Raw genomic sequence first — 16,257 nt, forward strand, 5'->3', positions numbered from 1 at the left:
TTTATGTACTTCTTCCACCATTATTAGAACAAGAAATAATTACAGAACTTTAGCTGTTAAATATTAATTTTTAACCCAATTCCTTTATGCAAAAGCTACATATAAATTCTTGGTAAGAGAACTGAGATTTTAGTCATGTGAAGGCTGCTTTGTGTTGACTAGTTGAATGGCTCCCAGCGATAAATAAGAAGTTCACTAAAACTTGAAGGGTATCAGTGTTTTAAGCATGACATCTAGAAGAAAAGTCTGCAGGTGTCAAATACCTAGAACCATTAACCAAGAAGATCATTAGACTCTGAAACATACATTTGATCATTCTAGAGACAGCGAATATTATACATTTTAACACCTCATTATAATGTGGGATACCATCCTTAGAAAGTAACACAGTTATGCATTAAGAGAGCCATGATACCTCTCCTGTTACTCTGAATCCACCCAAACTGTACGCTGTCAGCTGAGTACAGCTGACACCAGTCCGGTCTCTCTACAAAGCCATGCCAGGAGCCCATGTCCCTGGCCACAGAACCAGCAATCTCAGGAAGGCGATGGTCAGAGGGGAAAGGGAAGAGTCACAGCTCGACGGTGGAGGCTGGGGAGGACACCCTGCGTTTCATGAGTCTTTCCTAAGCAAGATCGTGAGATGGATGGATTCCTAGGTGTTCACCTTCCCTTTCAGGGCCTTTTCTAAAAGAGGCACATAACATCTGCTGGACAGTGAAGGCTGCACCCACGAACAATGGCAAGGAAGTAAAAGGAGCCTGTCTGCTCCCATTTCTTGCCTTGCAAATCCCTTCTCTCAAATCTCTCTCCACACCTTTTGACTCCATTTTTAATACGAACCTGTTAAAATTTCAAATCAAGGGGATTCAGAGCATATCACCCAAAATATGCCAGGCTGGCATAAAGATTATTTTAAGCTGTAGGTAATTTTTAAAAAGCAGACATAAGAAAACTCTCTATCCTCCTCCTACCAGGAAGGCAGGAGCTTCTTAACCACCAAAGACAATGCTAGATGCTTATCAGTCCAGAGGCGGCACCAGAAGAATCTACGTAACAACTCTTGGTAAAACAACCTTCCTTTCCCATCCGTCTCCCCCATCTGTCTAACTCTTCCACAATTTGCCACCCCTAGAAGATCAAGATCCCTTTCCTTTGTCTCGTCACTTATCTACACATTTATTGTAAAAGAACATTTATTGTTAAGATGCAACTAATCCCAATGTCTAACCCCCTCTTTGAGTGACTCATCACTGAGTATGTACGTGCTGTGTATGTGTGTGATGCACACATTAATAAACTTGTTTGTTTTTCTCCTGTTAAGCTGTGTTTCGTCAGTCTAATTTGCAGGGTCCCAGCCAATGAAACTAAGATGGGTAGAGGAAAAAGAAAAATTTCCCTCCCCTATAGCACCAACCCCCAAGCGTGGCCACAAACCCTCCAGAGTCCCACAAGCATTGTATTCTCTCACTAATACACAAATTCCTTATGTAAGCATCTACCCTGCCCTGATCAGAAGAACTGTAAAGATGGAATTAGGAAATCACCAGTTTATTGTGATTCAAATACACTGATTCAGGGTAATCAATGGATAACCTAAAACCATCAGGTGAAAGGCTGCTGGCAAACAAGATACTCATGTTGTGCTACAATCTTGTTCAACAGATCTCCTGCTAATGGCAAAAAGGAAACGGGCCTCTGTAATTGAAGGACAGTCATCACCTCACCACAACTCAGCACGAGGTACACAGATCACTCAGGAAGCATGGGGGACAGAAAGGTTTAACCCAAATCTAATCATTCATCTAACCTCCACTTCACAGCAAATACAGCGAGGACAGAAAACAAGTCAGACACGGAAACAAACATACGGAGACACTCGATTACAGAAGACTCCTGGCACTTGGCACTGTCTCTTCAACAGACCAACATCATCAAACAAAACAAAACAAGCAAAAAAGCATAAATAAAATGACAGGAAGACCATCCTACATTTTAAAAGACTAAGGATATGTATTATGAAATACAATAGTGGTTAGAGAGGAAAAACAGCTGCAAAGGGCATCTGGAGAGAAATTAGGGAAAGAATGTGACTATATGTTAGATGATATTAGGAAATCATTGTTTTCTCAGGTTTGAGAATAACGTAGAAGACCCTTGTCTTCAGAAGATGCACACCGAAACACTGACAGACTAAGCGTCAAGACGTCTGCAACTCGCTTTCAAAGGCAAAATATTGATATGATAAAAGAATATGGCAAATAGATGAAATCAGGTAGATAACACAAACGTGGCCAAAATGAGGACAGAGCAATTACGACAAAATGTCAACGATTACCAACTCTACGTGGTGGGGATACAGACTCATTACGCTCTTCTCAAAACTTCCCTGTGTGTCTGAAAACTGTACTTTTCCTCCCCTTTGCCTCCTCCACCCCCCATCCAAAAATTTCATGGCTGATCCCTACTGGATCCTGGAACGGCTGTACTAAGTTATAATACCGTCTTAGGCAGATATTAAGTCTATGGAGAATATGCTGGAGCAGGGCAGCCTCCCAAAGCCCTGCCAAGAAACAAGAGTACACGTCCCTGAGTACATGGGGGTAACGAGGGACTCACCACAGGGACTTGGGCAACAACCTGCCTCACCCAGAGGGTTACAGGAATATCCTCAAACCGCCTGCCTCTGGTAACTTCAATAAAAACTTACTCTAAGTAGTCACTAACGAGTGCTCATTGCTGATAAGGACAAAAACTTCGATGGGAAAGGTGAAACCCAGTGTGGGCGTCCTGGGTCCCAGGCACTGTTCTAAGTGCCTCACCTGCGCTGCTCGTGGAGTCCTCCCAACAGTGCTGTACAGTAGGTCCCATTACTGCCTTCATTTCCCGGACAGAGACGCTGGATCCCGGAGCCATGAAGCACCTCGTCAGGGCCACACCTGCACCCTGAGCCCACACCCAACTCTCCCATCCAGCCTCACGTTGAAGAGGACGGGGAGGGAAGGACGTGACTGTGACAACCCAGCCCAGACCCACCCTGGACAGGCCTCACTGGACCAGAAGTGTACACTTGGCAGCTCAAGTGTAATCAGAGGAAGTGGGCCACGAGCAAGGCCATCTCCCCACCTAGTGAGAGCTGAACTTCGTTCCCATGTACTCAAATCTGTCACTCAAGGAACACCGATGTCTGCATGCACCAGTGTCACCCACTGCCCAACCAGCTCAAAACGGTCTCTGAGAAGCGAGACAGAGGGAGCCTTTCCAAGGGCAATAAGCACACGGGTCTGTCCCTGCAGGACTGTGCCGCACAGAATGCAATGCCTGGTGGTTCTCTGGCGTGGCCACCCGAACAACGGTAGTCGGGTGGGGAACCTGGTCCCTACCTAGCTCCCCCGTTGTCATCTCTGACCCTAAGCAAGACACTTAACCTCTCTGACCGTTCAGACCGATGGATGGAAAGACAGAAATGACACTACCCCTCAGAGCTGTGGGTGTCAGTAAGTTACCCCTCTCCCCTCACCACAGACACAAGCCAACAGGTGACACAATGCAAGGTCATTCAGCCCCGACACGTCTAAGGGGTCAAATCCCAGGCACAGGAAGTGAGGGTGATGGAGGAGTTTTCCTTACGTTTTCTGACACACATGGTCCTTTCACGTTCAGAGACACACAAGGGCCGATGGCTCCGGCAACCTTCAGTTCCCGCGAGGTCTGAGGCAGAATTACATAAGAGCAGACAGTTAACAATCACCAAGAGCCACCCCCTCACAAAGGACACAACTAAAACGGCAGGGTTATTATTCCACCAAGGGAAAATCCTACAGGGATTCTAGCATGCAAAAGCTTGTATATGCTTCTCCAGGGCTGCTGTGAACTGACTAAAACTTTAATAAAACCCTCCTTTAGAAATAGAGTTATCTTTGTTCCAAAGACGCAGCAGCATGTTCTGCCTTCTCAACTCTGAAATTATCGTGCACAAAGAAGACAGCAATTCTACCAATACTACTGCATTCTTCTCCTGTGCCACAAACCTGTCGTAACTAGTTACAAACGTCAATCAGGGAATATGCTGTTTTGTGTTGCTTTAAAAATACTTAATTTATGAACTCCGACACAATGACGAAGCCAACATACTCAGATTTTTAAATCTGAATTCATTTCAGCAAAGTCCATCTTTCTTCATCTTTTTAAAAAAACCTCAAACATTTGACAATGTTGTTTAAAGTTTAACCTAGATGATTTAATGATTATTGCCAATTTGCAAAGTAATATTTGCCATCCTATTTTCTAACGGCCCCTTTGAATGTTTTCTCAATGACTCAGAATCAAGCGTGTAGAGCGATCAGTCCCTACGTGGAAAAACAAAAGCCAAACTCACAATGCTGCCCCATTTTAGAGCGCCCTGGCTAGTCTGCAGGCAGGCGCTAAACACAAACCGATGGCTGGGTGGGCACTTGGCCCACCACCTTTGTAAGGCCTGCTCTCTCTGCAGGGAGAGCAGACATCTCATGGTTTAAAACACTGATAAACATGCAGGTCATTCTTGAGAAGCAAAGGGACAGAATGAATATACTTTGTTGGGATTATTTTGCTAGGAGCTTTTTAACTTATCTTTAGATGCCCGTATCCTGAGGGTGAGGCTCCCCCAACTCTGACTACTAAGCAAGTAATAACACTATTCTTTCATTAAGGTTTTAGAAATCTATTCTACCTTTACTTCCAACGTAGCACCAAATGCCATTCGGAAATTGCCATTAAAATCTTTACTAAAAATTCTTTGGAATGTCTGCTTGAAGAGAGAGGTGTTGAAAGAATCTCCCATCACCATGTGTCCTCTAGGAAAGAAAAAAGGAAAAAGAAAGTGAACCTTTAGGATGACTCAAAGCCATTCTGATGCTTCCTGGGTATTTATGAACAATTATTTTAGAGAAGAAGAAAAAAGCAAGCATGTCCACAGAAGTGCTACTGATCACTTACTGATAATGGAAAACAGCCAGTTCAATTTGTACTCAAGAAAGACACTATTTTTAAAACATTAAACATAGAATTCTTTAGAACAGTGCTGTATCTTGATCACCGTGGTGGTTATACAAACTTATAGAGAGGATAAAAATTTCAAAGAATTAGACACGCACACAGATTTTTAAAAATGAGTGCATGTACAGACGGGTGAGAGCCAAGTACGGTCCGTGATGTATCAATAGTTAACCGTCCTGTACCAAGTCAGTTTCCTGGTTCTGACATGGTGCTGTATTTATGTAAGATGCCACCACTGGGAGATGCTAGATGAAAAGTATGGACAGACTTCGTTGTACTATTTTTGCAATTTCTTGTGAAGCTGTAATTGTTTCAAAATTAAAAGTTTAAAAAAATAAATGATGATATAATCTGGATAAGGTGTGACTAGCCCCAAGGAAACCAAGACTGTGATCTTCCTTGAAGATAATGGACCCCATAACACAGCCCAGGGTCACCTCGCCTTTGCTGGAAGTCATCCCAAACGGTTGGCTCACTTCAAGCCATCAAGTGAAACCTCTAAGTCTTTTTTTTTTTTCAGTGTCACTGTTCACACATTTCCCCAATACTATAGTTGTGCAACAGGTGATGTGCCCTAAATACTGTCACTCAGGGGTCAAAGGCCTCACTGAGAGTGTGAGGGAAGTGCTGGTCCCTCTCCACAGAGGAAAGACACACACACGCGAACTCTGGTGTGTAAGCTCGGGGGTGCTCACAAACACATGGGAGTTTTCCTGTGATGTTCCAAGAGCAAGAGCTCCTGCAGGGCACTGGGGGGAGTCCAGCGTATTAGGTGAACTCACCAGCACAGCCAGGCCAGCATCACTGGTCCTCTATCACCTCACACGCCTGCTGGTCCCAGGACAGCTGCAGATAACGAGGGTTCTACCCCCTCCCCTTTACTCAATGAGGACCCGCAGCACCACCTGGGAGCTCCTTAGAAATGCAGAACCCCAGGCCCACCCACAGTGCTCTGCCACTGCTTTTCCAGCTGCATGTGAACAAGACCCCAGGGGACTTCCAGACAAACGCAGGTTTTCCCCGACGCTGTCTGTGTTCAGGCATGCCTGGAGCACACAGGGGCCGCACCAGTGGTTCTCAAACTCTGCTCCACGTCAGAAACGCTCGGGAACTTTAAATATGCTGACGCCCAGGCCAGGCACCATGCTAATTAAATCCGACTTTAGGAACAAGACCCCGACCAAAAGTAGTTTTGAATGTTCCCGGGTGATTCTGATGTTGCAGCGCCTTCAGACTAGTGGTGCCATCGGTGGTTCTCACCAGAATCCCCGGAGAGCTTGTTAAAACCCACCACCAGGCTGCTTCCTCAGCCTCTGATTCAGGAGGTCTGGGGTGAGGCTCGAGTGTGCCCATGGGCCCCAAAGGCAGCTGGCCGGGCACCATCCCGCTTTGAGGACGTGGGCTCCCAGCCCGCCCTGCACCGCACCCTCCAGGCTGAGCGAGTGCCGGCTGTCACGAGGTGCGGTTACTAAGCCAGGTGAGGTGCTCCTAATTGCTCCTCTAGCATTCAGCCTATTTCCCCCCTTCTCACAAGGAAGTGCTGAAGGCCACATACTCCATGCTTGCTTTCCTGCCTCAGTGTCTGCAACAACTCTAAGAAATGAAGTTACTCTGCCACGACAAGTTCACAGTGAACCCTGACCTCCTGATCACAGCTTCTTCCTCCAAGAGGCCCACACACCCTCCCCAGGCACCGAAACCGCAGCCCAGAGCCACCTGAACGCTCATCTGAGCCAGCCTTGGCCATTCCCACGGTTCCATCACTCACGTCTCATTCCTTAGAATAAGCACTCTCACTTTCCCCAGGGGTTCACTGTCCACATACCCAGTAAGGTTTGTGCAGCACTTCATCTCCAGAAGTCCAGTCTGATCAAGGGCACAAGCGTAAATATCAACGCAGTGACCGTTTGCAGCAGCCCGGTTAGCAAGCATCTCATAGTGCTGCAGAGAGAGGAAAATTACCTTTACGGAACAGCAGCACCACTCACTAGGCGTGCCTTACCACACCAAAGGGAGGTGATCAAGGAGAGGAATATGCAGACAGTCTCTTTCATAACATCCAAATAAAATAAAACTGCAGTTTTCAGTCTCAAAACACTTTTAGCAGTTTTAGGGCCACCCACTCTAACCAAGGTCTCAGAACTGGGACAGATACTTAACATCAGCCGAGATCTGCAAGGTCATCTCAGCAAGAGGAACTCACTGACTACAAAGCATGGCCTCAGCAGAGCAGCTGTCACTCCAGGGCAGCCTAAACCCCACCTGGGTGACCACACTTACAGCCTTGAGCCAGGAGCACCTACCTTGGTTGCCTTTTTCATGAAGAGGGCGTTATCTTTCTCAATATCGTGCCAGGAGCGAATAGGAACCTTTAGTTCATCTCCAACCACCATGCCAGGTCCTTGGGTAGGGGGACCCCCAATAAACAGCATAATCCTGGCTCCCGTGTTTGGAAAAGTGCCCTAAAGCAGTAAGTGGCAGCATTTTAGGAACATACAGCCCACCCCAAGCATGTTTCCCACAGAAGTGCTCCGAATGTGACCTCAGCTGTAGTGACTACTGATGATACTGCAGCAAAACGCAGATGACGCTGCCGAGAAGCAGCTTCTCTCTTCCAACCTGAGGGTCTGGCGCACTTTTATTTACTGTGATCCTGGTGCCCTAATGGCCTTGTGTTTCTCATGAAAACTCTTTGTATTTTCAAAACACCGAGGGCTCCTTCAGTGTGGATAAGAATAATCACTGAACCACGTTCTGATAAATTAACACTGCCAGCTGACTGCGGTCACAGCTGATTTTTCAGACAAGGCCAACAAACACACCTTCTGTGAGAAAGCTTGTGTGGTCCGATAGGTCCCAGTAAATTCTGAGTTACCTCCAACAAGCCAACAGCAATGGACAAAGCAACGCCAGTGGATCGCAACGGTCTCTTCCCCTGAGGTACAGGCCATGGGTCCCTCTGCAGCTCCCCAAGAAGATCAGTGAGGTTCATGTCGATCTTGTGAATGGGCTGCAGAAATCTGCATGATTTTGAATGGACACGTCAAGCCTGATTTAATAAAGTACTCTGGTCTTCAGCCTGCATGACACATAGTTACTGCTCTTCAAAATAAGTATCAGAGTAGAAAAAACTTGCAGTTTTTTTTTTTTCCTTCAAAGTTGTCTCTAACTACAAACAAAAAAACTCAAAGCAATTTTATTCAGGAATGTCATTTAAAGCCTAGTATATAGCAACCTGCATATGTAGCATGGAAAAAAAATCAATTTCAAATAGAAACAAATCAGTTTAATTAAATTTTAAGCAGCAAAAAAACCCTGAAGACATGCTAACATGAACTCAGTCCATGTAAGGTTCATGTACGTGGACAATCTTCATCGTTCTGAAGACTCCATTTGCGTTTCTCTTGAACCTTGGGAGTCATACAGGGAGGAACACCGGTTTCTTAGAGAAGAGGCTGTGCCAGGCACGTCAGCAAAGCATCTTATCACGTTGGCCGACTGTTAACCCAGCCCTGGGCAGCCCCAGGAGCACAGCGGGCCATGTGAACGAAGTGCCCGATCTCAGGCTTGTTAAAGGACACCCAACAGGAGCCTTTTCAGTTTCCCCAGCTTTACTTAAGAATCAAAAAGGACAAGAGCCATGTATCTAAGAAGAGGGGAATGACTGCGTACGGTGGTCTCAAAACCTCTGCGATGATACAACTCTAACAGGAAAAATATTTTGAGCAAATCTGCCCCACATGTACGTGTGTGTATATATATATATTTATATATTAACTTAGTTATAAATTTTAAACGTACACTGACTTGTCATGTTTGTCATTAAACATTAAATATTGGTTAGGCTGAGTCTTTTTTTCCCCTCTAAAAATAAAAAACAAAAGCCCTCCCGCTGTCCCTCCCTCCCGCCCACGGCCACCGCTGTGCATGTGCACATCCAAGCTCACCTGCTGGAAATGGAAGGGTGCTCCTGCGGCTGTGCCGGGCGCGCTGGGTGCACGGGCACAGCAGGCTTGGTCAGGCCCAGCATGTCCTACACAAACCACAAAGACTCATTTCCCTTAACACTACAAGTGAATGACATTTTTTTCCCTTTTTCCTAATGAATTTTTAAGAAACATCCCTGCTCCTGCTTGGGGACAAGCAAGGCACTAACCTGTATCTGCTTTGCAGTTAAATCCTTCGTCCCCCGGAAGACATAACTCTTGGAAATCCCCTCACGGCTGAGTTCATGGACCTGCACCATCCTCCCAAACGTGATCAAGCCCACCAGCGCATCTGGAGGAAGGAGACTCAGGGACATCTGCAGGGATTCCTTGAGTGCTTGGAGGTCGTCTTCTTCCAGGCATGTGTCCACCACGTAGAGAAAGATCAGAGGGGACTGAGCACCTCGCTTTATGCAAAGAAAAACAGCGCAATGATCAATATACAAATAGACATAACCAGCTCTTTTTAAAAAACAAGGGAGTTCCCTGGAGGTCCAGTGGTTAGGACTCCACACTTTCACTGTCGGGGCCCAGGTTCAATCTCTGGTCGGGGAACTAAGATCCTCCAAGCCACATGGCTCAGCCAAAAAAAAAAAGGCAAAACAGGTATGTAAGTAACAAGTCTTTATTTATACTGTCAGGGATAAAAACACCAAAACAAACCTCTACTTACCTCATTAAACGACAAGTTTTATCAAAACAAACTAGACGTAAAGACTATTTTATATCCAACAATTTATTCCACATTTTTGAACGCCAGGCATTGCTCCAGGTCCTGCGATACATCAGCGAACCAAAAGGCCAGAGATCCCTGCCTGCCTCAGGAGCTTACTTTCCGGAATGGAGAAAGGGGGAGGGATTGTGAAGGCCGGGCATGGGGGCAGGTGAGGGGGTGGCAGGGAGGCTCCACCATTAAATGGGAGGTCAGGGCAGCCTTATTAAGAAAGTAACATTTGAGCAAAAACCTGGAGGAGAGGGAGGGAGAAATACAGATACAGGGGAGAAAGCTCTAGCCTGAGGAAAAGCCAGAGCAAAGGCCCAGGGGCACGTCTGTTCCCAGCACGCTTGAGCAAAGTCAAGGAGGCCCATGTGGCTGAACAAGGACCCTAAAAGAAGCTGAGGTCAGAGAGGTAACACGGCCAGCTCACACAGAACTCTGAAGACCGTCTATTACTCCAGGTGAAAAGGGAGCCATTTTTGCCACTGGACGTTTCTGAACACAGACCTAATGTGATGTTTTTAAAGGGTTACCCTGGCTGCTGGGTGAAGAATAAAATATAAGTGAGCAAGGGTAAAGTCAGGGAGAAGAGTTAAGAGACTGCCCCAATAATTCAAGTGAGAGGCGGGGGCTGGCCCAGGACAGGAGCTGTGGGGAGAAAGAAGTGGCTGGATTCTGGATCAAGTGTGAATATCGACTGCATGGGATTTCCTAACGGATTAGATATGGAATGTGAGAAAAAGAGAGACGTCAAGGATGAATCTAAGATTTCTAAGCTGAACAACTAGAAGATGGGGTACCATCAACTGAGATGGACAAGGCTGTGGAGGGTGGGTTTTGAACTGAATCAGTGCTACCTTTTTGGTAGCCTTCTATGGAGACGGGAAAACAATGCCAATACGTGCACACGTGCCATGACCTAATGTTCAGGATCCTGTGGGCCTCACAGCTTTAAATCGTCCAGACAGGCAAGAGACACAGAAGACAAAGTATTTCAAAAGAAGCTCAATTTAACACTGCTCCTTAAATGCGCAGCAAACAATTACCTGTATCACGTACTCAACTGTAGAAAACTGGGGCATCAATTCAGCAGGCTGATTCACCTCAGATATGCCTGCATAAGCCGGAGGAAACTGTAGAGAAGAAAACAAAACAATGCTTCATGAGGGCTGAAAGATATATTATGCCTTTTATTTTCCATTTATAAAAATAGTAAATAACCACATATTAATTCTGAAAGCACAAAATGTAGAACATGTTACTAAAATACAAAAATCAGAATTTAAGGGACTTCCCTGGTGGTCCACTGGGTAAGACTGTGTGCTCCCAATGCAGGGGGTCCAGGTTCAATCCCTGATCGGGGAACAAGATCCCGCATGCATGCCGCAACTAAAAGTTCTCATGCCGCAACTAAAGATCCTGCATGCTGCAACTAAGACCTGGGGCAGCAATCAAGCAATCAATCATTTTTTAATCAGAATTTAAAATCTATAACCCCGCTCTATATCTATATCACATTGGAACTTTTTCTTAATGCAGTTTTAGGTTATCTTGTAATTTCTAAATCATTAAAACACACACTATTAAAAACCATTTGAAAATTGTTGCCCTGCAAATTAAGGGCTGAAATTTTAGCTGTCTCATCAATAATCTACATGGAAGACTAAAGCTTTTATTTGGGTTTACTACTCTAGCTGCTATCAATAAAGTAATACATGTTCACTGTAGAAAAACTGGCCAGTACAAGAAAAATATAAGATAAAAGATACAAACCCCCCGTGCTCCTGTCACCTGGAGGCAGCTACTGTCAACCTCTCAGTGTATTTCCTTCCACACTTTTTCTACTTAAGCACAGCTGAGATCCCCTTATACACACAATTTTGCAACCTGCTTTTTGGTGCTTAACATAATGTCATAGGTGTTTCCTTTCATTTTTTCTCTACAAACATTTTAAATTTGTAGCTTGTACATTGATTTTTTTCCCCAATCTTTAAAAATCGTGGTAAATTTTACCATCTTAATCTTTTTTCAGTGTACAGTTCAGTGGTCTTAAATACACTCATAACGTTGTGCACCCATTTCCACCATCCATCTCCAGAACTTTTTTCATCTTGCAAAACTGAAACTCTGAACCTATTAAACAGTAACTCCCCATCACCCCCACCCAGCCCCTGGCAACCACCTCTCTACCTTCTACCTCTATGAATTTGACTGCTCCGAGTACCTCATACAAGGGGGATCATACAGTATTTGTCTTTTGTGACTGGCTTATTTCACTCGGTAATATCATTAAGGTTCGATCACGTTGTAGCATAAGTCAGGACACCTTGCATTTTAAGGCTATTAATATTTCATTGAACATACAGACCACATTTGCTTATCCATTCACCCGTCAGCAGACACTCGGATCAGTCGCAATGTTTTAGCTATTGTGAATAATACTGCTAGGAACATGAGTGTTTAAGTATCTCTTCAAGACCCTGCTTTCAGTTCTTTTGGGTATACATCCAGAAGTGGGAATGCTGGACCATTTGGTAAACATCATTAATGATTAGTGACGATGAGTATCTTTTTATCTGCTTATTGGTCATCTGTCTATCGTCTTTGGAGAAATATCTATTCAAGTCCATTGTCCATTTCTGAGTTGGGCTTTCCTGTTGTTGAGTATTAGGAGTTCTCTATATATTCTGAATATTAATCCCTTATTAGACACATGATTTGCAAATATTTTCACCCATTCTATGGGTTGGACTTTTACTCTGTTGACATTGACTTTAGATGCCTTATAATTTTAACAATAAATTACATTAAACAGACATCAATTCTGAATATAATAGGGTGTAGGAATGTTTTTAAGATCTGCATATACTTCTGAATCGCCCACGGAGATAAATCTTGTATGGTATCTGCTTCTAACTCCCAAGACTACACTTAAAAGTCATCAACTGCACACTGGTCTCTTCACCACTGGACTCAGTGTGTGCTACCTAAGAATGAGACAGTTAATCAATTATGACCAAATATAAGAATAAACAAGTGGATGTTTTTAATATCTTAAGATCTGCTAGAACACTATATATTATGTTGGGCATAATTATTTTCTAACAGCTTTATTGAGGTATAGTTTATATACCATAAAATTCACCCATTTTAAATGTACAATTCAACGATTTTTAGTAAATGCACAGAACTGTGCAATAATCACCATAATCCACTTTTAGAACATTTCCTCCATAGGCACAGTTAATTTCAAAGAAAAGTCTCTCTCATCGTTCGTGAGCTCCTAGTTTAGTAGTTAAAAATGTTTAAATCAAAACAAGATCAACTTGACCCTAAAAGTTAGAAAGATCAGAAAATGAAAATCCAGTAATGCACACTATCCAATTAGAATAAACTGAAGTCAAATGTGATATAAACACCTTATCTGTTTTCTAGGGTAACATACTCAGTGCTTACAGAAAACCTATTTAAAAAAAAAAAAAAAAAGGAAATCTATGTCCCCTCCACAGCAAAGACAAAGACTCATATAATGAAACTGAATGACCATTCAAAACAAAAATCACATATGTTCAACATTCAATATTAGGCTTAAGAAATATCACCTTGACAAGTGTCCTGTGCCAAGGCAGACACAAATTCAACCTCACTTAATTTTTTTCAGAGTAGGACAACTAAATTGAAACACAGGAAATACTTGTAAAATAATTACAGTTCACATACCTGATTTCTTTGGAAACAGAAATTACAAGCCCAAAGCTTTGCTCGATAATCAACCTGACTGTGAGAAAAATAAATATTACAACCAGATACCGTTTTCATTTTTAAGGTAGAAAGCATTTAAGTGTAAACTTCTTGTTCAGTAAATCACACGGGTGTGTGTTCCTGTGTGGGTGCCTCAATGGATGAAGGTATGCAACACATTCTCTGCAGCTAGAGTTCTGGCTGCTGAGTGCACCGAAAGGTTCCTTCAAGCAGCAACAATGAACAACTACTAAATCCTTTTTGCTCTTTTCCGATTTCCTAGATAATATTTAGAAGTTCATGAGTTATAAAAATTATAGGTTATTTCCTTTTGCCCTGTTATCTAAACATAGTCTTTATGATTTTTCTAATGTCTTTATTGTTCAAATATATGACACTATGAAATTTTAATACTAAAAGGACATTTAACACATAGGAAAAACAACTCAGACTTTAACCACACTTCGTTCACTTGAAAAAGTTGAGCAGAATGCTTCTGGGTTGATACACTTCCTAGAACTGGTTCAAGATAATGCTTTATAGTTGCTTTCCCCCCCTTTCTACGTTTAGAAAATTAACGATCAGCTATTATTTTAAAAGAGCAGCATCACCTTATACATGGGCACACCAAGTAAGAGCAAGGAGAATGAAGTAAAAAATGTTCCCTCATATAAAAATTTTATCTTTTAAAGAGCATTTATGACACTCTTCACTTGTTTAAAAATTCTTTCAAAGTGCCCACATTTAAGAGAGGTATCATAGGTCACTATTTCAGGCACAAAAAAGTTACACTTAACAATAAAATCATCAAGAGTTCAAATTTCTTCTGCCTATTACCTCTTCCTGCCATACAGCACCACCATACCAGGTAGGTACAACAAAACTCTCTAAAGCTTTTGGATTTTTTTTGGAAAATGCTTTAAAAGGCACCAATAAAATCAACAGTTAAGGCAAAAGCAAGCTGAAAATCAGAAAAACAAGAAATTACAAATCCTTTCCCTCTACCTCCACCTCATTCCCATAAGTTCTAATTCTACCTGGAATATCAGGCCAGGGAGATTTCCACAAGCATTCATCACCTAAGACTCTCACCATTTACTACTCATCTCAAATTTGACATCTTGCCCAACTGAGTCACTTTTAGGAGAATCACGGGAAAGTCATAATTTACTGTATTCATCATTTTTACTAGTTTTTAAAAGAATTCATACCAAAGTGGATTGAGAATGGCTTTGCAAGTTGGCCTGCTGCAAAGCACTGGTTCATACTGTACAGGCGGCAGGTCTGGACGTTCTTTCAAAGGAGTAAGGATACAAGCCAGGGGAACAACCATTCTTGTAGCCTCGAGACGGCTGGAAGGCCACACATTCCAACTAAAACGCACGCCATCGCGTTCTTCATTCTGCTGAATGAATTCCAGGTATGTTGCCATTGTCTAAAAAAAAAAAAACTAAAGATAAAGTTTAATTGTATGTGAAATTCTCAACTGAACTTCAAAAAAAGATGACCGCCTAACGCCACGTTTCTTAAACACTTAGTCTGGAAGAACCTGTCACTGGAGGATGACAACATCTCACTTCTCTCTGACCCACAAGAGCCAATTAACTTCACAGCTACCTCTCCCATTCCTTTCTCAACCCTCCTTTCTAGCCCTTAAAAAAAACAAAAGGGGCGGGAGGTTTACAATCATTTGGTCATCTCTAAGCTGCATGTAGGTGAATAATAGTAATTTAAATCTCCTCTTAGATCACATATCATCTCAGCCAAGCCAATTTCAGCCCCGTGCTCAAGGGTTAAGTCTCAAACCCTGTTTCAGCATCCAGCTACCTTCCTCCCTGACCCCCTTTCCTCCTTGCTCTATTCGAGTAAATACTGTATTATAATTTACATTCCAAGAGATCTTGGTTTTGTGCCCTTTCCCTCCTTCCGTTGTTAATTATGGAGAAAAGAACTGGATACTGAAGAGCGAATCCTATTCAAAACGAGAACAGCTACCAGTTCTTAGCCAAGGTACTTCTACTTGGGATCACCAATATTACAAAGGCACACATGCTATTATGCTAAGTGAGTTCCTCACCAGCTCCTGTCCCCTCACCACAGTCGCTTATGCTCAGGCCTTGGAAGATTCCAGTTACTAAAACAGCCATTCAGACTAAGTACATTTTTCAAACCCAGATAATGCCAACTGTTTACATCCTGTTTACATTCTAAAATCTAGGCTAACACACACTTCAGCTATTAGGGTTCAAGGGAACAAAACTCTCAAGAACAATGGGAAAAAGGCAAATTAAAGAATCTATTATAGGGCTTCCCTGGTGGCTCAGTGGTTAAGAATCCGCCTGCCAATGCAGGGGACACGGGTTCGAGCCCTGGTCCGGGAAGATCCCACATGCCGCGGAGGAACTAAGCCCGTGAGCCACAACTACTGAGCCTGCGTGCCACAACTGCTGAAGCCCACGCACCTAGAGCCCATGCTCCGCAACAAGAGAAGCCACCACAACAAGAAGCTCGCGCACAGCGACGAAGAGTAGCCCCCGCTCACCGCAACTAGAGAAAGCCGGCGCGCAGCAACAAAGACCCAACACAGCCAATAATAAATAAATATTTTTTTTAAAAAAAACTCTGTTATATAAGTGGCCTCTAGTGCTCACTTACGCAATGCTGAATAACGATTGTCTCCAAGCTATTTTGAGAAGTACCATACTGTTAATTTGGACTAAGGGAACACAGGGCTATAAATGCAAATGAATTACTCTATTACACACAACGCGGACC

At 43.4% G+C, this 16,257-nt stretch overlaps 1 protein-coding gene across 4 annotated transcripts in view; it reads right to left on the bottom strand.

Annotated features, from left to right (window-relative positions):
* SEC23B (SEC23 homolog B, COPII coat complex component) overlaps positions 1 to 16,257 on the bottom strand; it is a 38,357-nt gene that overhangs the window by 20,658 nt on the left and 1,442 nt on the right. For 3 of the 4 annotated variants that reach the window (XM_082359556.1, XM_082359557.1, XM_082359559.1), the window contains exons 2-11: positions 14,694 to 14,917; positions 13,462 to 13,519; positions 10,788 to 10,874; positions 9,194 to 9,430; positions 8,985 to 9,070; positions 7,913 to 8,057; positions 7,341 to 7,499; positions 6,863 to 6,978; positions 4,712 to 4,835; positions 3,631 to 3,711 (exon numbers count right to left, since the gene is read on the bottom strand). In XM_082359556.1, the coding sequence (XP_082215682.1) occupies positions 3,631 to 3,711; positions 4,712 to 4,835; positions 6,863 to 6,978; positions 7,341 to 7,499; positions 7,913 to 8,057; positions 8,985 to 9,070; positions 9,194 to 9,430; positions 10,788 to 10,874; positions 13,462 to 13,519; positions 14,694 to 14,914 (1,314 nt within the window). In that variant the 5' untranslated portion in view covers positions 14,915 to 14,917. Of the gene's footprint in view, positions 1 to 3,630; positions 3,712 to 4,711; positions 4,836 to 6,862; positions 6,979 to 7,340; positions 7,500 to 7,912; positions 8,058 to 8,984; positions 9,071 to 9,193; positions 9,431 to 10,787; positions 10,875 to 13,461; positions 13,520 to 14,693; positions 14,918 to 16,257 lie in introns of those variants that run through there. The other variant, XM_082359558.1, reaches the window with a different exon arrangement.

The sequence above is a fragment of the Balaenoptera borealis genome (genome assembly GCF_965194805.1).
Source record: "Balaenoptera borealis genome assembly, chromosome: 16".
In the NCBI taxonomy this organism is placed as follows: Eukaryota; Metazoa; Chordata; class Mammalia; order Artiodactyla; family Balaenopteridae; genus Balaenoptera; species Balaenoptera borealis.